The sequence below is a fragment of the Aquarana catesbeiana genome, linkage group LG10, assembly GCF_042186555.1.
Source record: "Aquarana catesbeiana isolate 2022-GZ linkage group LG10, ASM4218655v1, whole genome shotgun sequence".
NCBI lineage: Eukaryota > Metazoa > Chordata > Amphibia > Anura > Ranidae > Aquarana > Aquarana catesbeiana.
Genome location: NC_133333.1, coordinates 226,471,070 through 226,496,469, shown reverse-complemented (window position 1 = coordinate 226,496,469; position 25,400 = coordinate 226,471,070). Strand labels below are relative to the sequence as shown.

General features: G+C 43.4%; 2 protein-coding genes across 2 annotated transcripts in view; one reads left to right on the top strand and one right to left on the bottom strand.

Moving 5' to 3' along the window:
• Positions 1-1,224: 1,224 nt before the first annotated feature.
• Positions 1,225-2,163, top strand: LOC141110151 (olfactory receptor 1L4-like). Its single transcript, XM_073601363.1, has one exon. The coding sequence runs from the start codon at positions 1,225-1,227 to the stop codon at positions 2,161-2,163; it is 939 nt and encodes a 312-aa protein (XP_073457464.1).
• A 5,512-nt stretch (positions 2,164-7,675) lies between these two features.
• Positions 7,676-25,400, bottom strand: part of ZBTB40 (zinc finger and BTB domain containing 40) — a 71,185-nt gene continuing 53,460 nt past the window's right edge. Inside the window, 2 exon segments of the mRNA XM_073603384.1 lie at positions 7,676-11,483; positions 21,529-21,755. Of these exon segments, the coding sequence (XP_073459485.1) occupies positions 11,259-11,483; positions 21,529-21,755 (452 nt within the window). The 3' untranslated portion in view covers positions 7,676-11,258.

Genomic DNA, 25,400 nt, shown 5'->3' with positions numbered 1-25,400 from the left:
GATCACCAAAATTGGACAACGAAAGATTGGAAACACATTGCCTGGTCTGATGAGTCTCGATTTCAGCTGCGACATTCAGATGGTAGGGTCAGAATTTGGTGTAAACAACATGAAAGCATGGATCCATCCTGCCTTGTATCAGAGGTTCAGGTAGGTGGTGGTGTAATGGCGTGGGGGATATTTTCTTTGGGCCCCTTAGTACCAATTGAGCATCGTTTAAATGCCACAGCCTACCTGAGTACATAGTTACATAGTTGGTGATGTTGAAAAAAGTCCATCAAGTCCAACCTATGTGTGTGTGATTATATTGAATATCCCTGTATGTTGTGGTCGTTCAGGTGCTTATCTAATAGTTTTTTGAAACTATCAATGCTCCCCACTGAGACCACAACCTGTGGAAGGGAATTCCACATCCTTGCCGCTCTTACAGTAAAGAACCCTCTAGGTAGTGTAAGGTTAAACCTCTTTTCTTCTAACTTTAATGAGTGGCCATGAGTCTTGTTAAACTCCCTTCTGCGAAAAAGTTTATTGTTGCTGAGTATTGTTGCTGGCCATGTCCATCCCTTTATGACTACAGTGTCCCCATCTTCTGATGGCTCCTTCCAGCAGGATAATGCACCATGTCACAAAGATCAGATCATCTCACCACTGGTTTTCTTGAACATGACAATGAGGTCACTATACTCCAATGGTCTCCACAGTCACCAGATCTCAATCCAATAGAACACCTCTGGGATGTAGTGGAATGGGAGATTCACATTATGGATGTGCAGCCGACAAATCTGTAGCAACTGCGTGATGCCATCATGTCACTATGGACCAAAATCTCTGAGGAATGTTTCCAACACCTTGATGAATCTATGCCACGAAGAATTAAGGCAGTTCTCAAGGCAAAAGGGGGTCCAACCCGGTATTAGCAAGGTGTACCTAATAAAGGGGCCAGCGAGTTTATATCTGGTCACCTCCCATGCTGATTCCTGACAGGTCCTTTACATTTCACTTTTTTTTAGTTGAGCTTATCTGTAAACCATATATTTATACATTAATCATAACTTTGTTATTCTACAGAGGCCTATAACATCTTGGGAATAGGACGAGGATCAGGTCAGGTCGGGATGGGGAGGATGAGGTCATCTGTAGAAGACGTGGCCAAAGAATGAGATGAAGCAGTAATCCAAGTATCTTTATAGATTTGTGCTTTGCAGTTTATATTAAAAAAATAAAATGACTAACTTATCTACAGACTTGCCAACAACAGATTTTATTTTAGTAGGCTTCTCTGATTATGTCAAACAACCCATTGTTTTGTTCCCGGTATTTTTTGCTATCTACACGCTTTCTATTTTGGGCAACCTTCTTCTGATTTCTGTCACTATCATATCTCCTCGGCTACAATCTCCAATGTACTTTTTCCTCAGCAACCTTTCTCTTGTAGACATGAGTTTGACAACAGTTGTGGTCCCTCGACTCCTTCTAAACTTACTGCTCAACCAAAAAAACATCTCTTTTCCAGAGTGCATTGCCCAAGTTTATTTTTTCATTGCCTTTGCAGGAGTTGAATGCTTTATTCTTTCTTCAATGGCCTATGACAGATACATAGCTGTCTGCAAACCTTTATACTACATAACAATAATGAACAGAAAGTTGAGTCTCCAGCTAGCCTTGGCTTCATGGATAATCAACTTCGTCAACTCTATCCTTCACACTCTTCTAATTTCTAGGTTGTCTTTTTGTGGACCTCGACTTGTCCAGCATTTCTTCTGCGACTTACTGCCCCTCTTTAAACTTTCTTGCTCAGATACATCAGTAAATCAATTGGTCATCTTCACTGAAGGCTTCATGATCGTTGCATTGCCTTTCTTGGTAACTTTGATTTCCTATATATATATCATTTGGACCATATTGAAGATACCATCCTCCACAGGGAGGAAGACGGCATTTTCCACTTGTTCAGCCCACCTGACCGTAGTCACCTTGTTTTATGGAACAATGATTTGTGTGTATTTTCGACCATCATTTGCATATTCTCTGGTATATGATAAACTTGCAGCAGTTCTATACACAGTCTTCACACCGATGCTTAATCCATTTATTTACAGTTTGCGGAATAAAGATGTAAAGATCACATTCAAGAAACTCATACATTCTAATATATATATGTAGCTGAATCAAGTATTCAAAAATACATAATAAATGTATGCTTTGGAATAGTGGCGGCTGGTGCTCAAAATTTTTGGGGGGCGCAAACAAACTGAAAAGTTCTGAAAAAAAACCCCATCAAACGCAGCCACTGTGCCCATCAATTGCCGCCACTGTGCCCATCAATTGCCGCCACTGTGCCCATCAAATGCAGCCTCACTGTGTCCCATCAAACGCAGCCTCACTGTGTCCCATCAAATGCAGCCTCACTGTGTAGCCTCACTGTGTCTCATCAAATGCAGTCTCACTGTCCCAACAAATGCAGCCTCACTGTGTCCCATCAAATGCAGTCTCACTGTCCCATCAAATGCGGCCTCACTGTGTCCCATCAAATGCGGCCTCACTGTGTCCCATTCAAATGCGGCCTCACTGTGTCCCATTCAAATGCGGCCTCACTGTGTCCCATTCAAATGCGGCCTCACTGTGTCCCATTCAAATGCGGCCTCACTGTGTCCCATTCAAATGCGGCCTCACTGTGTCCCATTCAAATGCGGCCTCACTGTGTCCCATTCAAATGCGGCCTCACTGTGTCCCATCAAATGCAGCCTCACTGTCCCATCAAATGCAGTCTCACTGTGTGCCATCAAATGCAGTCTCACTGTGTGCCATCAAATGCAGTCTCACTGTGTGCCATCAAATGCAGTCTCACTGTGCCCCATCAAATGCAGCCTCACTATCTCCCATCAAATGCAGCCTCACTGTCCCATCAAACCCCCCCCCCCCATTCTCAGTGGGAGGTCCAGACCGGCACTTACCTTGCTGTGGTGTCCTCTCCTCAGACTGTGTCTCCTTCAGTGGGCACTGGCAGCGGCAGTGGAGGAGTCCGCTCCTCATACTTCCTCCACTCAGGCGCAATGGGAGAGATAAAACCGGAAGTGACATCTAACTCGGTTGTCAATCAAACCACCTGGCCATAGCAATACATACTACGGGCGCCGGGCGGAAGCTGTTTGGCGCGATGGAATGCACCACAAGGTGGGACAAAAGCCCGCAAATGAAGTGCCTCATCTGTAATCTCATGATTGCATAGACGTGGCGCTTCTCATTGTGCACTGTGTCCGGCGCCGAACACAGTGCACTTAAAAATTAAAAAAAAGAGAAAAAGGTCATTAAGGGCCCCGTTTTTTTACATTTTTTTTTTTGACTGCCTGGAGGGGGGCGGCGCCTGTGTGACCCCTGTTGTGTTGGTACATGAATGTGACCTGATTGCTCCTTGCAGTTCTCTGTACATTAGAGCTTGGATTGGGAAAGCAAGAAGTAGCACAAGTAGCCAATCAGTTGTGCAGTGTTTTAATGTGCTGGGAAGGAACTTGCTGATAGAAAGAGAGAGCAGATTGACAGGGAGAGGTGTTCATTATTCTGTTGATTTTTCTTCACTGTCCATTCTCAGAGTGGGGAAAGAATACCTGTGTTATTTAAGTGACACTAAATGATATCCTTAGGCCCCTTTCATGCAGGGGAGACTGCGTTCTGATCAGCAGGGGATCTGCTCACAGATCCCCTGCAAATCAGGGCAGATGACAGAATCGTGACCACTCAGTTTATGCAGAGTGGACACAGACAGCACCCCCTCTGGTCTACGGTCAGACATGTGTAAATGACTTCCGCTGTCTACCTCCGATCCGCAGAACGGATTCCCTTCGGTTTGTTTATAACGGGCCAGGTCAGAGGTAGGCGGGTGTAAACAGACACAAAAGTCGGTTTCCACCTGCAAGTCCATAGGGATGAATTGACTGTCTGACCTGATCGGAATGGTCGAGTGTAAAGGTCCTAATTCTCCAAAAATAATCTATACACATCCACTGGTAAATAGACCTGTAATCTTTTTTTTTTAAATTGTTCCATACTGTGTTTTTCAGCCTCTTTGCAACATCCTCTGTGAGCTCCTTTGCCCTTCATATATTTGGAATGAGCAGTACACGTTAGTTGCACTCATGTGTACTGCTCTATGCACGCTACAAATCTCGTAGTCCATCGCCCCTGGTCCATCTCAGAAGCAAGTAAGAGAGTGTGGCCTGTCATCATTTTCTTTTCCTTTGCTCATGTTATGCAATTCTGGCTTGGCCAAACAAGATGCCAAAGACTCCAAACCTGGAAGACCACCAAGTTAAGATGGAACCACAACTAACAAAGGAGAGAGCAGGCATTGCAGGAATGTAGAGGGTTGATTTGATTAAAATCATGATTTAAATCACTAGCAAAAAGACTTGATTAAAATATTTAAAGTGCAACTGTCATCTCTGACCCGCTGTTGGCTTTAACCACTAGCTGCCCACCCACTGTCATATGACGGTGGGACGAGGCAGCTCTCATTCTGGGCGGACGTCATATGACGTGATCGCCTTCCCGAGCCACTAGGGGGCACGTCCGCCGCGTCACTGGGGATCCGATGCGCGTGCCCGGCGGCCGCGATGTCCGCCGGGCACCCGCGATTGCCCAGCAACCGAGCAGGAGCGTGGATCTGTGTAAACACACAGATCCACATCCTGTCAGAGAGGAGAGGAGACCGATGTGTGTCCCTTGGACATAGGAACACCGATCGGTCACCTTCCCCAGTCAGTCCCCTCCCCCCACAGTTAGAATCACCTTCCTAGGACACACAACAACCCCTCGATCACCCCCTAGTGTTAACCCCTTCTCTGCCAGTCACATTTGCACAGTAATCAATGCATTTTTATTGCACGGATCGCTGTATAAATGTGAATAGTCCCAAAAATGTGTCAAAAGTGTCCGATATATCTGCCTCAATATCGCAGTCACAATAAAAATCACAGATCGCTGCAATTACTAGTAAAATAAATAAATAAAAATGCTATAAATCTATCCCCTATTTTGTAGACGCTAAAACTTTTGCGTAAACCAATCAATATACGCTTATTGCGATTTTTTTTTTTACCAAAAATATGTAGAAGAATACGTATCGGCCTAAACTGAGGAAAAAATTTGTTTAAAAAAAATAAATAAATAAATTATATAAAATTTTAATATTTATTATAGCAAAAAGGAAAAAATTGTGTTTTTTCAAACTTGTCGCTCTTCTTTTGTTTATAGCGCAATAAATAAAAACTGCAGAGGTGATCAAATACCACCAAAAAAAGCTCTATATGTAGGAAAAAAAATGGTAAAAATTTCATTAGAGTACAGTGTAACATGACTGCGCAATTGTCATTCAAAGTGCGACAGCGCTGAAAGCTGAAAAATGGCTTGGGCAGGAAGGGGGTGAAAGTGCCCAGTATTGAGGTGGTTAATGGGATGGCTGGTGATGCGGCAGTGGCACAACAAGGTGCGGGACATGGCGACACAATGTGCAAATATGTTGTGCACACTTGCCCAGGTGCATATTATTTCAAAAGCAGCTGGGAGTGCATTTTTTGTGATGCTTCAGAGGTTTAATTTCAGATTAACCACAGCACAGAAAAATCTGTTCTCCTGCCCTACCAAGCAGGGCTGTGCTGTGTAAATATCAGGACTGAATGGACAGAAATACAAATCTTTTGGAAAGTTAAAAAAACAAAAACATATGCCCGGACATCAGCTTTAACCTTAAAGCGGAGTTCCACCCGAAAATGGAACTTCCGCTTATCCGGTTCCTCCCCCCCTCCGGTGTCACACTTGGCACCTTTCAGGGGGGAGCAGATACCTGTCTAATACAGGCGTTTGCTCCCACTTCCAGCGACAGATGAGTCTGCGGCAATCTACGCCATGTCCTGCCCCTCCTCCGCCCCCCCCCATTGTCTTCTGGGAGACACACAGGTCCCAGAAGACAGCTGGGACCAGTCAGGACTTGTGCATGCGCAGTAGAAACCAGGCTGTGTACCCACAGGGCTTCACTTCCAGATTCCCTTACTGAAGATGCTGGTACCTCCACCCAGGAGCGGAGGGACATTCGGCTTCGGGTGAGGACATCGCGGGCACCCTGGACAGGTAAGTGTCCTCATTTTAAAAGTCAGCAGCTGCAGTAATTGTAGCTGCTGACTTTTAATTTTTTTTTCAGCGGAACTCCGCTTTAACCACTTGCCGCCCGCCCACCGTCAAATGACGGCTGGGCGGCACGGCTCTCGTTCTGGGTGGATGTCGTATGACGGCCCTCCAGAACGACCACTCGGGCGGCGATCGGTGATAGCGGTCTGACACACCGCTACACTGATCTCGCTAAAGAGCCTCTGACGGAGCCTCTCTACCATGTGATCAGCCATGTGCGATCACGACTGATCAAGATGTAAACAGGAAGAGCCGTTGATCAGTTTTTCTTCACTCGCGTCTGACAGACGCGAGTAGAGGAGAGCCGATCGGCTGCTCTCCTGACAGGGGGGTCTGTGCTGATTGTTTATCAGCGCAACCCCCCCCCCCCCCTCAGATGCCCACCCAGGACCACCAGGGAAATGCCAACCAGTGCCCATCCCCAATGCCTGCCAGTGCCATCAGTGATGCCTATCAATGCCATCTATTAGTGCCGCATATCAGTGCCCATCAGTGCTACCCATAAGTACCCATCAGTGCAGCCTTTCAGTGCCCAGTGTCACCTATCAGTGCCACCCATGAGTGCCCATCAGTGCTGCATATCAGTGCCACCCATAATTGCCGCCTACCAGTGCCACCTCATCGGTGCCGCCTTATCAGTGCCCATCAGAGAAGCAGAAAACTTATTTACTAAATTTTATAATAGAAACAAAAGAAAAACTTTTTTTTTTTTGCCATGTCAGGCTGAGGAGAGGCTGGCTGCTGCACATAGAGGAAAATATCAGCCTATGAAATGATGTCTCTCATCTCAGCTATAGTTTTAATTCATTTCTGAAAAATGTACAATAAAAACTGTAAATATATTAACAATTCATATATATAAATATATACACCAACTTGTGTTCAAGACTTATTGGTCCTTTAATATATAAAGTAACATTTCCAATAACTCTAAACAGGGATATTTCACTTTGAGCAATGCAAATCTGCTGTACAAAATAATCCTGTATATGCATAGAAGACTGCTCGCCATCGTGTCACTGTGTATTTATACTTTGCTATAAACTCTCTGGTCTCTTCTAAACTCAAATCTGTTGCTAGAAGTTTTCTGTAATGTGTAGACATGCAGCTGGGCTTAGAGTGTATTTCTACTTTTGTAGCTAAATTGGGATAGCACTCATTTTATATGTGTAACATGTTTTCAAATTGCATTTGGGGTTTCCCGGAATCGTCAGGAATTACACTTTAACAGCCAGGATAAGCAAATATTGCCTGAATACAAATGGCACATGTATTCTTCCTAGAATCCTGGAGTGCTTTATTTCTTCCAGATCTGTGCAGTAATCCAGTGTGAGACTTTACTTCCTGTAATAAAGACCAGTCACTGCTGTCAGTGACTGGTCTTGTCTCCGCCCCCTCCTGTACTTTTCTACAGGCAGGCCTGTAGTGGGTGGAGCCTGCTGGGTCCCTCCCACAGCTCTGCTCTCTGCACAGGCTGAGTACAGCACAGTGATAAGGTCACCACTACTTTTAATAGTAATATCTTGGTTTATAAAAGGCGTTCGGTGCACACAAAGTGGATTTATAGCCTTTGTCGGTACTGAGAAACTACTAAATGAAAGCTGTGGGCTGGGAGTTCAGCTTTAACCTATTTATGCCTAAGGTTACATTTTATTTTTAATTTGCACATAAAATTCTTATGTTACCTAGAGCAATAGGATATAAATAACTCCCACATCACTACTGTTCCAATATAGGAACAAGAGGCATGGGTTAAAAGTCAAAAGCTCCACCAATCAATTTTTAAAAATTTTTTTTAACCAATACATAATTAGCACCAATAGTGATAAAACTTTAGGCCTGGGTTCACATTATTGCAATGCAGGAACCAGCGCAATTCCAGTGCCGGTTTTGCATCGCATCTCCCTCGCTGGCAGTTCATTCTGCCTTCTGTGAACGCTCCGGGTGTCAATACAAATTTAATAATACCCCCCCAGATCGGTTCGCAGTGCGCACTGTGAATTCGGACAGGAATCAGATCGCATGGGTGATCCGCTTCCAGTGCGGGGGGAAGAAAAAAAAAAAAAAAAAAAAAAAAAAGGTTCCTGCACCTTTTTTGTGCGAAACCAATGTAAGTTCAGCCCTACAACTGTAGGGCTGAATTTGCATCGCACAGACTTCGCATGTGATCGGCGCGGCAATGCGCTGCAAATCACATGCAATGTCTGTGTTCGCAATAGTGTGAAGCCAGGCTAAATAATTATTTCCGATGTCAAGTCTACATTGGAAATACCTTTTTTTTTTAGCTGGAACTGAACATCCAGATATGTTTACTAAATAAAAGATGTAATTATTACTTAAATCATTTTTTATAAAATTATTAAGTGCTGGTTTACACCAGCACGACTTTGAAGCCAGACATCCCTGCACAATTTCATTGCGACTTGCAATACTGCTTCTTTAACAGAAGTCAATGCAAGTCGTGATGAAGTCGTCCTAAAGTTGTGCAGGAACCTTTTTAGAAGTCTGAGCGACCAGAACAGTTCGATCGCTGTTAACGGGGCGCAACTTATCGGGAACCGGGACTAAAGCAGATTTATCACACTCTTTGACCACCTCTCATACACACTTGGCGAAGAATGTCACCAACCTTTGTGTACGTCAGCAAGGCAATATTGAATGAATACACCATCTCCACAGTACCATGTGAACAGTAATGCAGTAGAGGTGTCGGCCTACCCTATGGCTAAGGCTGCATTAATATCTGAGCGACTCAGAATCGAGGGCTGAAACGCGCATTTCTTCCTGCGCTTTTGGAAACACGCGTCGCACTTGATGCCATTATTTCTTAAACGCGTTACCCCAAGTGCAGCATTTTCCATGAGAAAAACATGCATCGCTAAATGTGCTCGACTCAGTGCCAAAAATTGGTACCTGAGCTTCTGTGTGTTTGTCACACAACAGGCAGCCAATTTAAGGTAATAGGCTGTCACACCACAAACGTGCTGAAATGCGCAATGCGATACTACACTCAGATGTGAACGTAGCCTAATAGATGTAATCTTGTTTCCTTTTCTACGTCTGCTGGCAGAGGGCAGAACCTGCTGGCACAGAGGGGATGTGAAAGCAGCTAAGACAGGAGGAGAGGGTGGGGTTTATTTACTAAAACTAGAAAGTGCAAAATCTGGTGTAGCTCTGCATAGAAACCAATCAGCTTCCAGCCTACAACTTAAAAGTGCTTGTAAAAGGTAATTATTATTATTTTTTTCTTAACAAACCTCGCTATAGTTACCTGCTCTGTGCAGGAATTGGCCCCGCCCCCTCACCAATGGCTTTGACTGACAGCAGCGGGGGGCCAATGGCTCCCTGTGCCCCAGCTAAGCCAGTGAGATATGAAATTGAGGGGAGAGAGGAGCTGCAGATGTGCAGTGCTGGATCAAATGAAGGGCTCAGGTATGTAAGGGAGGGCAATATTGATGCCTAAACTTTTTTTTTTTTACCATAACGCATTAGGAAGCTTTCATATGGGCACTTCCATTCTGCGGGACCCACTTGCTCAGCAGTAGATCACTTCGCTGATCCAGCAGATGACAGGTCCGTCTCTCCTTATTGAGCAGAGCGGAGTTGGACCCAGCCCCGCTCTCCTCTATGGGGAGATTGGATGAAAACGAACCGCCTGTCCGTTTTCACCTGATCATATTTGATTCGCCAGACTAATGGAAAATAGGACCTCCAGCTGTCTGGATTTTGCGGACAGGATTGGATAATGATGGATGTCAGCAGACACATCCACCTCTCCATGGGGTGGAATGGAGGGTCCGAACGGGTCTGCCTGAAAAACTGACAGGTGTACCTGCTCGGACAGCCTGTGTGAAAGGGCCCCTAAGGTAAAAAAAGTTTAGGCTTTAGAACCACTTTAATTAAACAAACTGAAGTTAGTGGCTACTATGTAGAGCTGCACCAGATTATGCACTCTCCAGTTTTAGTAAATCTCCCCCGATGTGTGCGATTTCTACATGCAAGTGACCTAATTGTAATATTTTAATGTTTTACATCGCATGCTGTGAAGCCCTGTGGCAAGATTTACCTGGTGATTTTTGGATTTTGGGCAACTTTAACGCTGCAATCCATATTTATTTTAAACAATAGAAGGTTGAACAATAGAAGGTTGTGGTTCAGCTAGCCTTGCCAGAGCTTTAAAAAAAAAAAGTCACATCTGGTTATTTTTATTGCAATACATAGGTGTGAATGGGCTCTTTCACCAACTTTAACTTCCGAGAGCCTGGAGAGATTGTTTTCAGCATAAAGCTAAGGCAGGAGATTAAAGATCTGCAAGGACAGCCAACTATGAGGCAAAGGGAGGACAGTTGATACAGCTATTGATAAGGTAAGGCTGCATTATTATAAAATTTAAGAGGGGAAAGTCATAGTTTTACAAAGAATAACTCAACTTTTTTTTTTTAAAGATCTAAAAAGGTACAGGGCAGGGAACACACTGCTGTAGGTTCCCAAAATCTGCAAAAAAATAAATAAAAACACAACAAAAAAACAAGGGCAGTTGCTGTCATCACACACCTCCTTTGCAGCATATATTTTTCCTAAACATTACAAGTGCTCTTTACTAGAAAACATACGATTTTCTAATTGGTATCTCTTATCTTCTGTCTTGAATATATCTGGAGGAGGAGAGGGCCAATGAAATGAACAATGCCTAATCATGATTAGGGACTTTGAAAGATGAATTGTGATTGGTTGGCAAGATGCTGCACTTTGCATTACACCCATTTGTGATATTGAAGCGGCGCTCACAAACAGACACAGACTGGAGACTTCTGCACTACGCGAACACAAAATGAGTGAAGCCTTTTAGTGTGGTTACTAAATCAGTGAAGTCTTGAAACTGTCATATGGCAAACTGAATGAAAATCAATTGAAAGCTGGCAATGGGGAAGGGGAGAGAAAACAAAATAAATAAAAAGCAATGCGGCGCCATGGGCAGTAATAAAAATAAAAACCTAAAATAAAATAATAACAAATGTGGTATAAAATTAATTTTGTAAATTACAACCATATTATATCCAAATCCGTGGAAAGTGTCCTTAGCTTTGAGTTCTTTGAGTTACTGCAGGGACTGGATCTCCACAAATTAATGTTACTGTTCCATCAAATAAATCCTCCATGCTGACTGCTACCAGTTCTGTAGCCGTAGCTTGGTTGGTTTGGGAATCTGGTAGTGCCACAATTACTTGGGAGCCAGCCAGTTGCGATTCATCCAAGGTGATCACTTGCTCTGTAGTAGCGACTTGCTCCTGGGTCTGTATAACCTATGGATATTACAAAGCAGGTTTAGAACAGTTACAAGCTAATCATCAAAGTGGAAGTCAGGCCTAGAACTAAGCTTAAAACGGCACCTACCCCCCTCCTAACTCCTATTCTACCATCTTATAGATCAGGGGTGTCCAACCTGCGCCGCAACACAAGAACGTAAACTTACTTAAAAATATGTTTTTTTTGTAAAAATGCTTAGAGAACACATGCGGCCGAGGAAAAATTTGACATTGTGTCTGTATTGGACTTTTAAAAGTTTCATCTTTCCAAAGAAAAATCTCCCACTCTTCATAATCACACCTTAATAATGTCATTAGTTTTCGGCAGCACCTATATTTGTAAGCAAGTATTTTCAAGGATGAAGCACAGGAACGGGCAAAATTAGAACCAAAAATATCTGATGAGCACTTTGAGAATTACTACTACATCCATCCAACCAGATATTGATGCGTTGGTTTATCAAAAACAGTGTCAAATATTGCACTTGTTTTATGTTGCCCTCTTACTTTTATAATTAAAAAAAAATTACAAATAAAATTAGGTTTTATTACTCAGATAGGTACATTATATAGATCAGGGATTGTTAACTTGTGATTTTTTTTTTGCTCATCAGCTATCCTGTATTTTATGTGTGGCCTATAACATCTTCCTCTTCTTCCAATGTTGCCCAAGAAGGTCAAAAGTTTGCGGCTGTAGAAGGAGGAAGAAGAAGAATGCTGCTCTAGACAAGAGTTCCATGAAACTCACGCCCTATTGAGGCAAACAGGTGCAGGCTCTGCAATGGATCAAAGAGCAAGAAAAAATCCTGGCCGGCCGCACACCAATATAACACCTTTAGGCTCCTTTCACACTTGGGCGGGCGTCGGCTGTAAAAATAGTAGCACTTTACCGTCGTTTTAGCGGCGCTATTCGGCCGCTAGCGGGGCACTTTTAACCCCCGCTAGCGGCCAAAAAAAAAAAGGGTTAAAACCGCTGCCCCATTGATTTCAATGGGCAGGGGCGCTTTAGAAGCAGTGTATACACCGCTCCTACAGCGATGCAAAGATGCTGCTTGCAGGACTTTTTTTACCGTCCTGCAAGCGCACCACTCCAGTGTGAAAGCACTCTTGCTTTCACACTGGAGAGACAGGAGAGGCGCTTTACAGGCGCTATAGCACCTGTAAAGCGCCTCGGTGTGAAAGTAGCCTTATTGTGAGACATAAAAGCCAAAACAGTCATTCCATGCTATGCAGAGGTAGAGGCAATAGTTTACGGGTTTCACACCATAAGTTGGCACTTAATCATAGCTAATCGTAGAAGGAAGATGCTTATACCCATCTATTCTTAGGGCGCTCTGGTCCGGTCACATGATCGGCTCCCAATGGCGGATATCAATGTCCCATAGTAAGCCTATTGGTGGCGTCACTGCTCAAGCATTTCAGCTGTTGGTCGCACTCTCTCCTCTCCCCTGAAGCCAGCACTGGGGAGATCACGTGACAGGACCTGAGTGCTCTGGGAATAGGTAAGTATAAGTATCTTCCTTCTACAGGGCAGTCATAGGGGTTAGAAGGGGTTTAGGAGCAGCATTAAAGCAGAGCTCCTTAGGATACCTTAAGGGAGGGAGGTAGTGGCTCTGGTCTTCTAGGGGGGTCTGGGCCTTTTTCAATTTTTATTTTTGTCATAACAGCCAAAGAAAATACTGGTTTACAGGTTTGACTCTGGGACTTAGGGTTGAGTCTTTAAAGGTTGATGGTGATGGCCCAGATAACTGAACCACTGTGCAATTTATTCTGTACCTGTCCATGCTGTTTCACTAACCTGGCATTTTGTCTGTATAATAAATAAAGGGGAAGCTCCGCTTGTCTGCCTCCTGGTTTTGACAGGTACCCACTCCCACTTCCGGCTCACTTTGCTGTGGCAAAGTGAGCCGAAAATTTGCCCTCACCTGAGCCAAGATGGTGGCTCGGGCGAGGACACTGCTGGGTGCCTGGACAGGTAAGTTCCCTAATAGTAAAGGTCAGCAGCTACAAATACTTTTAATTTTTGTCCAGAGTGGTTACACCGTAAGACAGGAAGTGTGATACTGGCAGGATCACCAAGTAAGAATAAAGGACAAAGCCTAAAAAAAAAAAAAAATTAGAAAATAAATGAAGAAGATTTTTGGTTTACCTGTAAAACCCTTGTCTTGGAATACATCAACGGACACAAAGGACTTTATATACATGACTATTGGGGTTATACTGTCACCTTCCCGCCCAGCTTATAGCAGCCAGGCAAGACATTCGTCCTTCTGCGAGGACATCAAACGAAATCCTCTCAGAAGGCACCGCGCAGCGGTGCGATCCGTCACCGGCGGTGTCCACCAGACAGAGCCCAATGACTGATCAGTGTACTGGCTTGCTGCCAGTACCATGTTACTGCTCTGACCAATCATGGCATGTCACATGACAGGTGATAACAGATGGCTTGTAGGTGTAATTGGTCCATGTGATCACATGGTACAGACATGGACAATCACAGCCCATCTGTACCATGTGATTAGCATTGACCAATCAGTTAATTACAACAAATTCACTGTGAAAAGAAAACCAAAAAGTGAAATTCACTGCTTTAAGCAATCATAATGTGTAAAAAAAAAATAAATAAATACTATGGTAACATTATGTTGCGCTGGTCAGTTTGTTTAAAAAAAAAAAAAAAAAATCGTAAAAAAATAAAATAAAAAAAAGGGAAAAATAAAAATGTAAAAATAATTTTCAGATATATATCCATAGTTTGTGGACTCTAACTTTCCTACAGACTTAATAATTTACACTGATTTGGGTTATTTTTACCAAATAAATGTAGCAGAATACATTTTGGCCTAAATTTATGAAGAACAATTATTTGTAAAATTTTATAGCAGAATGAAGGAAAACGCATTTTTTTTTTCAAAATGTTCAGTCATGATTAAATAGAGGTGATTAAATACCACCAAAGGAAAGCTCTAGTTGTGTGAACAAAGTTTTAAAAATTTAGTTTGGGTACAGTGTTACATGACCACGCAATGGTCATTCAAAGTGACAGCGCTGAATGCTGAAAACTGGCTTGAGCAGGAAGGGGGTAAAATTGCCCTGTATTGAAGTGGTTAAGGTGAATGTACGCTGGCCATTTAAAAAAAAAAAAAAAAAGCCTTATTTTTGTAGCAAGCAAAGGGGAACAGGCAAGAAGTGAGGGATCTCTGTGCCCTGTAATGTTCTTCAAAAAGAAAATAAAACTTACAGATAAACCAAAAAGCCTAATTTCTTGCTCGTACATAACAGGACACAGAGGAAGCAATCACCAATTTGGCAAATTCAATTCAGAATTTTTGTACTTTCAGGAACTTGTTGAGATCCTTGAGGTCCAGAATAGGTCAGACATCTGCGTTTGGCTTGGGAACTGTATGCAGGCTGAATAGGAGCCAGGAGACCTTGTTAGCTACGGTACAGGTGCAATGACATGCTGCAGACCCAGTTGCGAGTGGGGGCATCCATTCACTGTGAATCCAAAGGACATGTTTGTTCCATTTCTTCTTATGGAACTAGGATATAGTTTTTTTTGTTAGAGTCCAAGGCGTGTTACTTGCGAAAGGAACTTTTCTGGGATACCTTGGCCCTACACGTTGGGGGTAAGACCCTGCTTTTACCCAGCCACCTTCTTGCTAAAGGCATCCAAGGATGGTCAAAACAAGCCTTTGCCCTCAAAGGGCAGCCTGGCAATTTGCTTCTTGCAAAGCAGCTCTGCCAGCCAACAATTAAGCCACAGGATTTCTTCTCATGTGGGCAGACATGGTGCCCACCTGGAAAAGCTGCCATTTAGAATCCTCCATTGTTTCCACTAAGAATCTCAAGGCTCTTGGAAAATGTTTGAATAATTGCCAGATGGCAGAATCCCCTGGGTTTAATTCTTTGGAACAGAGCACACACTTTGCTCACACTTAAGGATTTGGCAAACTCCCACCGAAGCCACCACAGGCTGCAGAGCAACTTCCACAAGAGAGGAGGACACCTCAAAGTGGGCACCCAAACTCTTATCTGCAGTGGCTTTAAAGACCAGACCTCATCCAATGAAACCACCAGAGTCTTTAGGTAGTCAAAAGACTGATAACCACATTTTTTGTAGAATTCTTCTAAGTGGTACTGTTGAGCAAAGCAATTCGGAGGGAAAAACAACTTCTCTAGGCAAGTCCAAATCAGCCTACATCACTTCCTGTAAGTGAGGGTACACTTCAAAACAATTTGGATGGTTTGGAGGCTGCCAGGACCCAAAACCAGTGATTTTTGGGGAAGAGCAATCCGTCAGTGGTAATTTTAAGTTTGTGTACTCCACATCTGCCAAAAAGACCATCATAGTCTACTGTATCTGAGACAGAAGCAGACTCAGATTCTTCCTGGGAAGACTTGTCTACAGAGGATTCCTGACACTTGACAGCTTCCTCCTCCTCCAACGCCTCACCCTCCTGGAAAAGGTGAATAAGGGAATTCAATCGCCCTTGTATGCATCTTAGGTGTTCAAAGCCAGTCAGTATCCCTGAGAGATGATCAAGCAAACCAGAAATTGCTGCAGAAAATTTCTCCCTTGACACAAACAAAGTTGAGGATTGTTCCCCCACGAAACCGTGGAAATGAAAGATAATGGCAGAACTAATATGACCTACAGCAGGGCGAATGGTGCAGGGGTCCTTCCTTCCCGATTGAGGGCATTGGGAGCCCAACCCATTATCCTTCCTCACCCCTCTGCCTGTATAAAGTAATGGCTTGCTGCAGATCTGTAGGCCTGTTACACTGCAATAGGTATGGCCACCCACCTGTAGGCACAAGCCGTAACCCCCTTATTGGCAGTCACCTCCTGTAGAAATGTCCCCCAATATTTGCGCCCTGTGCTGAAGCTGCTGCACTGTGGCAGATATGCCAAATTGCTGACTGTTCTGAGCCGCAGCGACCTGGAAACAAACCCTACTGTGGTGCAGGGAACAAAAAAAAAAAAAAAAAAAAAAAAAAAGAGAAACCGTGCGGTGCCAATCCATCCATTTTGAACATCACTAAGGCAATGTAGCATTCTGCATGAGGAAACATCAGCCTAGAAGACTAATATACAAGAGAACAATGTACAATGATGCTGTCACCTAGGGCTAGTAGTTCCAGTCTTCACCCATTACATCGGTATTGCCCGCAGGTCCTTTAAGGTCTCAACTTTACCTCCAGGGGATCACTGCCCTGCACCTGTAGAGCAGCCTGCCAGCAAGGTCATCATTTGCATGTAGGGTTTGGGTCCAGTTCCTCTTGGCCATGTGGCTTCAGCAACCAATCTTAAAGAGGAACTGCAGTCTGCTCACACAATTTGTAATAAAAACATCTCGTGCACGAGAGAGAAAGCGAGCTGTGCATGATATCATAAGCCTAGGCTTTTTACCAGACAATGGAAATCAAAAAATGTATGTATAGGGCGCACAGGGCTTGCATAGTCTAAATAATGTCTCTATGTATAAGGCAGTCCAAAATAGAAATGAGGGTGCTGGTAAAAGTGATAAACGTTGTAGGATGATAATCTTCAGCACAAAGGGCTGCAACTTTAAAAGACTGAAGCAGGGTCTATAGGAACACAAAAAGACAAACAAAGGCGCCTCTAAGTGCAGAAGAAAAACAAGTTTAATGCCCCAACTGGGTTCAAAAAGCACTTACAAGATGGAAGGTGTAATCAGGCACTTCATAAATAAGGCTGCATTGGAAGGGGTCACGGTGGGAGGAATCATTCAGAGCTGATGGATGTTGTAACTGGCAGAAGCAGAGTGGAACACAGGGAGCCGCTGTGAAGCCGGCGTCGTCAGTGTGGAGAGACGGCGTACCCGGAAGTGATGTCATCCACTAGAGCGGCTCCTTAACCAGCCTGGACCGCAAACAAACACCTGAAGGGAGGATGTGATGTCATCAGTAAGGGACGCGTTTCGGAACCGTCAATCGTTCCTTTTTCAACCTATGGCTATAATGATGACTATGCATGATATATATACACACACACTAGCAGTGGGTTGGCCGGGGGCGGGGGCAGCAATCAGAGTTTGATTCATGACAATGACTTCATATAAAAACGTCTAAATACATTTAAATACATAGAAACACATGTAGCAGCATTCTAAAAAGGAGGCAATGAAAAAATATAAAAACATATATATATAAGATATATAAAAAAGAAGGAAAAAATAGAAATAAAAATTAAGACAATGGAGAGTTAAAAAGGCAGGATATATAATGTGTTGTATAATATCTTAATAATTAGGAAGTCTGATATAGACGGACCAACAACCATACATGCACAACAGCATGATATAAATAAATAGGAGCAAGCAAGCGTATGTATATAACAGTATAAAATTTTAAATATTAAAATTAGGGCATGTGTGTCACCAATACTATCAAATTATTGTAATATTTAACTACCATAAATGAAAAACTATTGTAATAGAAGGAGGGGGCCTGGATTAGTATCTACAAAACAGAATATATTAACATAGTATGGCACTAACTTCAAAATCCTCGTTTAACCCTCCAGGGGCTAAAACATTTAATAGAAAAATCCAGTACATTTCCCTGTGACATAATCGTCGGTAGTGTCCAGCTGGGGGAAGATCTTTTGGCATTGCCTCAATGACCCATACTCTCAGGCCATTAGTGGACTTATCGTGGGCGTGGAGGTAGTGTCTAGGGACACTATGGTTGTCTAATCCACCTTCAATGAACCGGCGATGTTCGCCAAAGCGTTTACGTAGTGGCCGAATAGTCCGTCCTACATAAAATAAACCGCAGGGACATGTGAGACAATATATAACATGGTCGGATGAGCATGTATGAAAACCCTTTATTGGGTATGTTTTGCCTTTAACATGAAAGTCTTTCTGGCCATGTACCACAAAACTACAGGTCTTGCAGAGAGGCTTACGGCACTGGTACATCTAGATGTCCAATCCTTATATACATCCATACCCCACGAAGTGGGCCTCAATGCCCTACAGTTTTTTCTCTGCCAAGACCCCATGCTAAATCCGAGACAAGCCTCCTTCATTGTTGAAGCCACTTCTTTCTGCCTTACACATAATTATTTCAAATTTGAGGATGATTTTTTTCTGCAGATACAAGGTACAGCTATGGGGGGCGCACTTTGCACCCTCATATGCGAACCTTACCATGGGGCACTGGAAGCACCAATATATATGGAATAACAATCCGTTTTTTTCCCACATTGTTTTTTATGGCCGGTATATAGATGACGTGATTATTATATGGGATGGCAATGCATCAGTCTTTTCTGACTTCGTCAGATATTGTAACACTAACAACATGGGCCTTACTTTAAGGCTCGGTTCACACAGGGGCGACTTGTCAGGCGACCTAGTCGCCTGACAAGTCGCCTCCCGTTCTGTGCTACGGAACAGTTCTAATAGGAACGACGCAAGTCGCTCCGACTTAGAAAAAGGTTCCTGTACTACTTTTGGGGCGACTTGCATAGACTTCTATGCAGAAGTCGTTTTGCAAGTCGCCTCGGAAGTCGTTTGCAGGTCGCCTCGCTGAGGCGACCTGCAAGTCGTGCCGCCCCTGTGTGAACCGGCACTTACCTCTGTCATCGATCAAAATAAACTAGCTTTTTTGGACCTCAAACTTTTTTGGATAGGTAAGGAGATACATGCTAGAAATTACATCAAGCCAACAGCTGGGAATTCTTTCCTCCACTACAATAGCTGTCACCACCCCCTATGGCTAAACAATGTACCTAAAAGTCAGTTCTGTAGGCTAAAAAAGAATTGCACCTTAAAGAATGACTATGATACTGAAGGTAAAATTCTGAAAGAAAAATTTCTCGAAAAGGGTTTTCCTGTTGATCTTGTAGATGCAGTTTATCAACAATATAAGAGCACACCGTCCATTGAGAACTCTCGTCCACGCCCCCAGAAGAGTAATTTACGTTTCATCACTCAATTCCATACTCAACACAAGCAAATGGAAAATATTGTAAAAAAACACTGGCCTCTGCTATTACAAGATGAACACCTTCTTTCCACTCTGCCTAATAGACCTCAATTTGCCTATAGAAAGGCACCTAACATCAAAAGTAAGGTAGCGACCAGTAAACTCAAGGCCACACCTTTGCCTCCTGGCCACCATATGCCCACGTTCCTAGCCATCTCTGGGATGTACCAGTGCCGTAAGCCTCTCTGCAAGACCTGTAGTTTTGTGGTACATGGCCAGAAAGACTTTCATGTTAAAGGCAAAACATACCCAATAAAGGGTTTTCATACATGCTCATCCGACCATGTTATATATTGTCTCACATGTCCCTGCGGTTTATTTTATGTAGGACTGACTATTCGGCCACTAAGTAAATGCTTTGGCGAACATCGCCGGTTCATTGAAGGTGGATTAGACAACCATAGTGTCCCTAGACACTACCTCCACGCCCACGATAAGTCCACTAATGGCCTGAGAGTACGGGTCATTGAGGCAATGCCAAAAGATCTTCCCCCAGCTGGACACTACCGACGATTATGTCACAGGGAAATGTACTGGATTTTTCTATTAAATGTTTTAGCCCCTGGAGGGTTAAACGAGGATTTTGAAGTTAGTGCCATACTATGATAATATATTCTGTTTTGTAGATACTAATCCAGGCCCCCTCCTTCTATTACAATAGTTTTTCATTTATGGTAGTTAAATATTACAATAATTTGATAGTATTGGTGACACACATGCCCTAATTTTAATATTTAAAATTTTATACTGTTATATACATACGCTTGCTTGCTCCTATTTATTTATATCATGCTGTTGTGCATGTATGGTTGTTGGTCCGTCTATATCAGACTTCCTAATTATTAAGATATTATACAACACATTATATATCCTGCCTTTTTAACTCTCCATTGTCTTAATTTTTATTTCTATTTTTTCCTTCTTTTTTATATATCTTATATATATATGTTTTTATATTTTTTCATTGCCTCCTTTTTAGAATGCTGCTACATGTGTTTCTATGTATTTAAATGTATTTAGACGTTTTTATATGAAGTCATTGTCATGAATCAAACTCTGATTGTTGCCCCCGCCCCCGGCCAACCCACTGCTAGTGTGTGTGTATATATATCATGCATAGTCATCATTATAGCCATAGGTTGAAAAAGGAATGATTGACGGTTCCGAAACGCGTCCCTTACTGATGACATCACATCCTCCCTTCGGCTGTTTGTTTGCGGTCCAGGCTGGTTAAGGAGCCGCTCTAGTGGATGACATCACTTCCGGGTACGCCGTCTCTCCACACTGACGACGCCGGCTTCACAGCGGCTCCCTGTGTTCCACTCTGCTGCTGCCAGTTACAACATCCATCCGCTCTGAATGATTCCTCCCACCGTGACCCCTTCCAATGCAGCCTTATTTATGAAGTGCCTGATTACACCTTCCATCTTGTAAGTGCTTTTTGAGCCCAGTTGGGGCATTAAACTTGTTTTTCTTCTGCACTTAGAGGCGCCTTTGTTTGTCTTTTTTTTTACCAGACAAGAAACAGGAAGTGGGCTGTATAAGGTATTTACTGGCAGAAAAAAAATGTTTTACTATCCAAAGTGAAAACAACAAGAGCAGAAGATATAATAGATGGAAAGATGAAAAACATTACTGAAGTTCCACTTTAAGCCCACCAGTGCTCCATCAGGGGTGTCAGGAAATGCCCTGAAGTATGGTACTAAAGGACACAAAATAAGATTCTTCAGAAAGACATTTGTATCCCCACCTAAAGACATTAACAACAGAGGGTTTAGATGTGCTAGGAGGGTTTTGCCTTGGCTGGGTTTCCTGCTTTTTTGTGGCCAGCGTCCATTTACCTGAAGGTGGCAGCATAACCCAAGTAGTCATGAATAGGAAGTCCAGGGATGTACAGTTAATAAAACATTTTTTTTGGCTATAATATCACTTTAAGGAGGAAACACGTTAACAGAAAAATCCAGAAGTGAAGGAACTTTGCCAAGTACAGATTTCTAAAAAGTACAAAATCATAACATACCTGTACAACCTGAGCATTTCCTGTATCGGTTTCTTCTATTACGATGTTGGGATGGTCGTTTTCATAGTGTCTCTCTAGCTGAGTCTGGGAAGTAAAAAGTTCACCACACAGTTCACAACCAAATGTATTCTCAGTCTCATTAAAGTGGTTGGCAGCGACATGGTGCTGCAGGGCTCCAGGAAACTGGAAACACTCACTGCAGTAAAGACACTGGAACGGCTGGGACCCTAAAATGGACAAAAATTAACAAAGTCAAAGCTAAGCAATAATTACATTTATGATATGCAGGAAAAACACTAAATGTTTGTGTAACAAGTATAAGAGAAGGGTCGTTTTGCCTTAGCGAGATGTGCTGTCATCTGTAGAAGTCGTAAAATTTTAGATGTAGTATAATTCTGGGTTATTAAAGATCTAGTATTCAGTATCAGTCATACACATATGTTTTTTCATTAGCATTTGAAAGGACAGGGCCAGTTTCTAGGCCAGAGTTGAAACCTAGATGCCAATAAAAGTTCCCATCAGAGCAAACATAGATTGCCACCTTTCTGAAGCCTCATAGAAAACTACCAGTCATCTTGGCTACAAGGATCTGCAGGAGCTTTTCGCAAGGCCCCAGAAGGTCTGCAAACTTTGATTGTATCAATAGATCTAAGGAACCTATTTTATCCCTCATAAAACCTAAAATATTAGCAGCAGAGAGACGAAAACAGAGTTAGGTACCTGGTAACTCTTTTTCTAAGAAGTCTTCCAGGGCAGCATCCGAGAGAGAGATAGGCTCCTCCTCCCTAAAACAGGAAACACATTAGTCCACCATTATAAATTTCACACTCTTACCTGTGTGCCTCAGTTATGTTAAAGCACCGAAGGAATTCCCTGTAAGCTGCAAGCTCCCCCTCTGTACCTGGTTTTTGTTGTTTCAAGGGTGGGAACTAGTGCTGCCCTGGAAGACTTCTTAGAAAAAGAGTTACCAGGTACCTAACTCTGTTTTCTCGAATCGTCTTCCAGGGCAGCATCCGAGAGGATATATCAAGCAATACTTACTAGGGTGGGGTTAGAGACTGGAGCACTTTACGACCAAATGCTTGGTCTTGGTCAGACAGCTGGTCTATGCGGTAGTGCTTAGCGAAAGTACTGAAGCTCGACCATGTCGCTGCCCTGCAGATCTGCTCCGGAGTTGCCCCTGCTTTCTCTGCGGCCGAGGTTGCCCAGGCTCTAGTTGAGTGCGCTCTGATTTCACTAGGTGGAGTGAGATTCTGTGCCTTATAGGTAATCTGTATGGCCATCCTTATCCATCTGCTGATGGTGCTTTTTGAAGCTGGTTTCCCTCTGTTGATTCCTGCATAGAGGATGAAGAGGGAGGTCGTTCTACGCCATTCTTTTGTTCTTTCGAGATACGCTATGAGCGTGTTCCTTACATCAAGTTTGCTGTAAATGTTTCTTTTCCTACTATCCATGGTTGTTGGAAGTGAGGGTATGACGATGTTTTGGGTTCTGTGAAATGTAGAAGAGACCTTGGGTAGAAAGGCCGGATCTGGAGAGAGAATTATCTTGTCCAGATGTATTAGACAGTATGGTTCTATTGAAGATAGAGCTTGGATCTCACTCACTCTTCTGGCGGATACTAAGGCCAGAAGGAGCGCAGTTTTTAACGTGAGGTTTTTGTCTGAGCTGTCCTCGATAGGTTCAAACGGAGGGGAGAGAAAGCCCTTAAGTACTGTGCCCATGTCCCAGGTGGAAGTTTTGTACAATTTGGCTGGTTTGGATCTTTTAAGAGCTATGAGGAATCGTCTTATCAGCGGGTCTTCCGCTAGTCTAGTATCCATGACCGAGGAAAGTGCTGCAACTTGTACTTTCAGGGTACTTGGTGATATGTTTTTGTCTGCACCATCTTGTAGGAAGTCCAAAACTATTGGAATTATCCCACCATTGGAGATTGGTCTGTCTTCGTACCAAGAAACAAATTTTTTCCCTTATTTTCTCATAGATGGCTCTCGTTACCGGCTTTCTGCTGTTTAAGATGGTGTTGATTACTCTGTCCGACAGGCCTTTGTTCTGGAGTTTTACCCTCTCAGTAACCAAGCCGAGAGCTTCAAGATTTTGTGGTTCGGATGGTTGACTGGGCCTTGTGACAGTAGATCCGGGCGGTCCGTCAGTGTCAGCTGAGGTTGTATGCTGAGATTTTTTAAATGACTGAACCATGCTCTCTGGGGCCAGTGTGGTGCTATTAGTATTACTGTTGTTTTCTCTGCCTTGATTTTTTGGATTACTTTTGGGATTATGGCAGTTGGAGGGAATGCATAGCACAGATGCCATTTCCAGTTTTGGTTGAAAGCATCCACCCCGCTGTTGCCATCTGTAGGGTCCAGGGAGAAAAATATCAGAGATTTTGCGTTCGCCCTGGAAGCAAATAGGTCTACTTCGGGTATTCCCCACTTCTGGGTGATTTGAGTGAAGGTTGTTTGGTTTAGTGACCATTCCGTGTGTTTTATCGTTTTCCGGCTCAGGAAATCTGCCACTGTATTGTCTGTTCCTTTTAGATGAATACCGGATATCGATCTTATGTTCACTTCTGTCCACAGTAGGATAGATTGTGTCAGTCTCATCAGTTTTTGGGATTTTGTGCCCCCTTGTCTGTTTAGGTATGCGACTGTCGTTTGTCTGATTGTATCTTTACATCCTTCCCCTGTAATGCTGGCTTGAAGGTTTTTAGCGCTTCCCCCACAGCTTTCAGCTCTCTCAAGTTTGAGGAGGCTTGTGCCCATTTGGGTGTCCATTTCCCTTGCGAGAACCGCCCTTCCATGTGGGCTCCCCATCCTAGGGCGCTTGCATCGGTGGTGATGCTGACTGGATTGACTTGAGCCCATCTGCGCCCCTCGATGACCCGAAGTGGGTTGAGCCACCAGTAGAGTGTTTGTTTGACTGTGGCGGGGACGGGAATGGATTTTTCTAGGGATGCTTGCCTGCCATCCCATTGGGACAGAATGTAGTTCTGTAAGGGTCGCATGTGAATTTGTGCCCAGGTGATGGCTGGAATGGAAGACGTCATCAGTCCTAGTACGGACATTCCGTGCCTGATCGTTGTGGAATGGTTCCTTAGCAGGGACGTAATTGCTTGTGTCATTTTTACGTCTTTTTCCTTTGTTAGGAAAATTTTTGACAGTCTGGAGTCCAGCACGTATCCCAGGTACACTACTCTCTGGCTTGGGATCATTTGCGATTTCTCTGCGTTTATTAACCATCCCAGGTTTTGCAGATAGATCATACTCTTGCGCAGGTTGTTTTCTAGGATTGCTGCTGAGTCCGCAAAGAACAGGAGGTCGTCTAAGTATGGTATTATTCCAATACCCTCCTGTCTTAGACCTTTTAGCGCTTCCGCCATTATTTTTGAGAATATTCTTGGAGCCGAGGAGATTCCGAAGGGGAGAGCTGTGTACTGTAGGTGCAGCGTAGCTGCTGGCCCCTGGATTGCGAACCTTAGAAACTTTTGGTGATCCTTCCTTATGGGGACATGTAGGTAGGCATCCTGTAAGTCTAGTGTTGCCATGAATGTCTCCTGCGGTAGGATGTTCCTGATTGAATAGATAGATTCCATTCTGAATCTCTTGTATCTTATTCCTCGGTTGAGTGGTTTGAGGTTTAGTATCAGCCTTAGTTTGCCTGATGGTTTTCTTTTTGCGAAGATGTGTGAGTAGAAGCCCTTTTGTTCCTCCTCTTGGGGAACGTGACAAATCACCTTCTGATCTAATAGTTTCTGTAGGGATTCTAGAAACACCTTTGCTTGATTGCTGTCCTTGGGTAGCATGGTCGCTAAGTATTTGGTTGGGGGGCGGTTGGAGAATTCTATTGCGTAACCATCCGTTATGGTGCGCAGT

Bases quoted from the DNA above. Each gene is read 5' to 3' on its own strand.
- LOC141110151 (XM_073601363.1), top strand. From the start codon at position 1,225: ATGACTAACTTATCTACAGACTTGCCAACAACAGATTTTATTTTAGTA.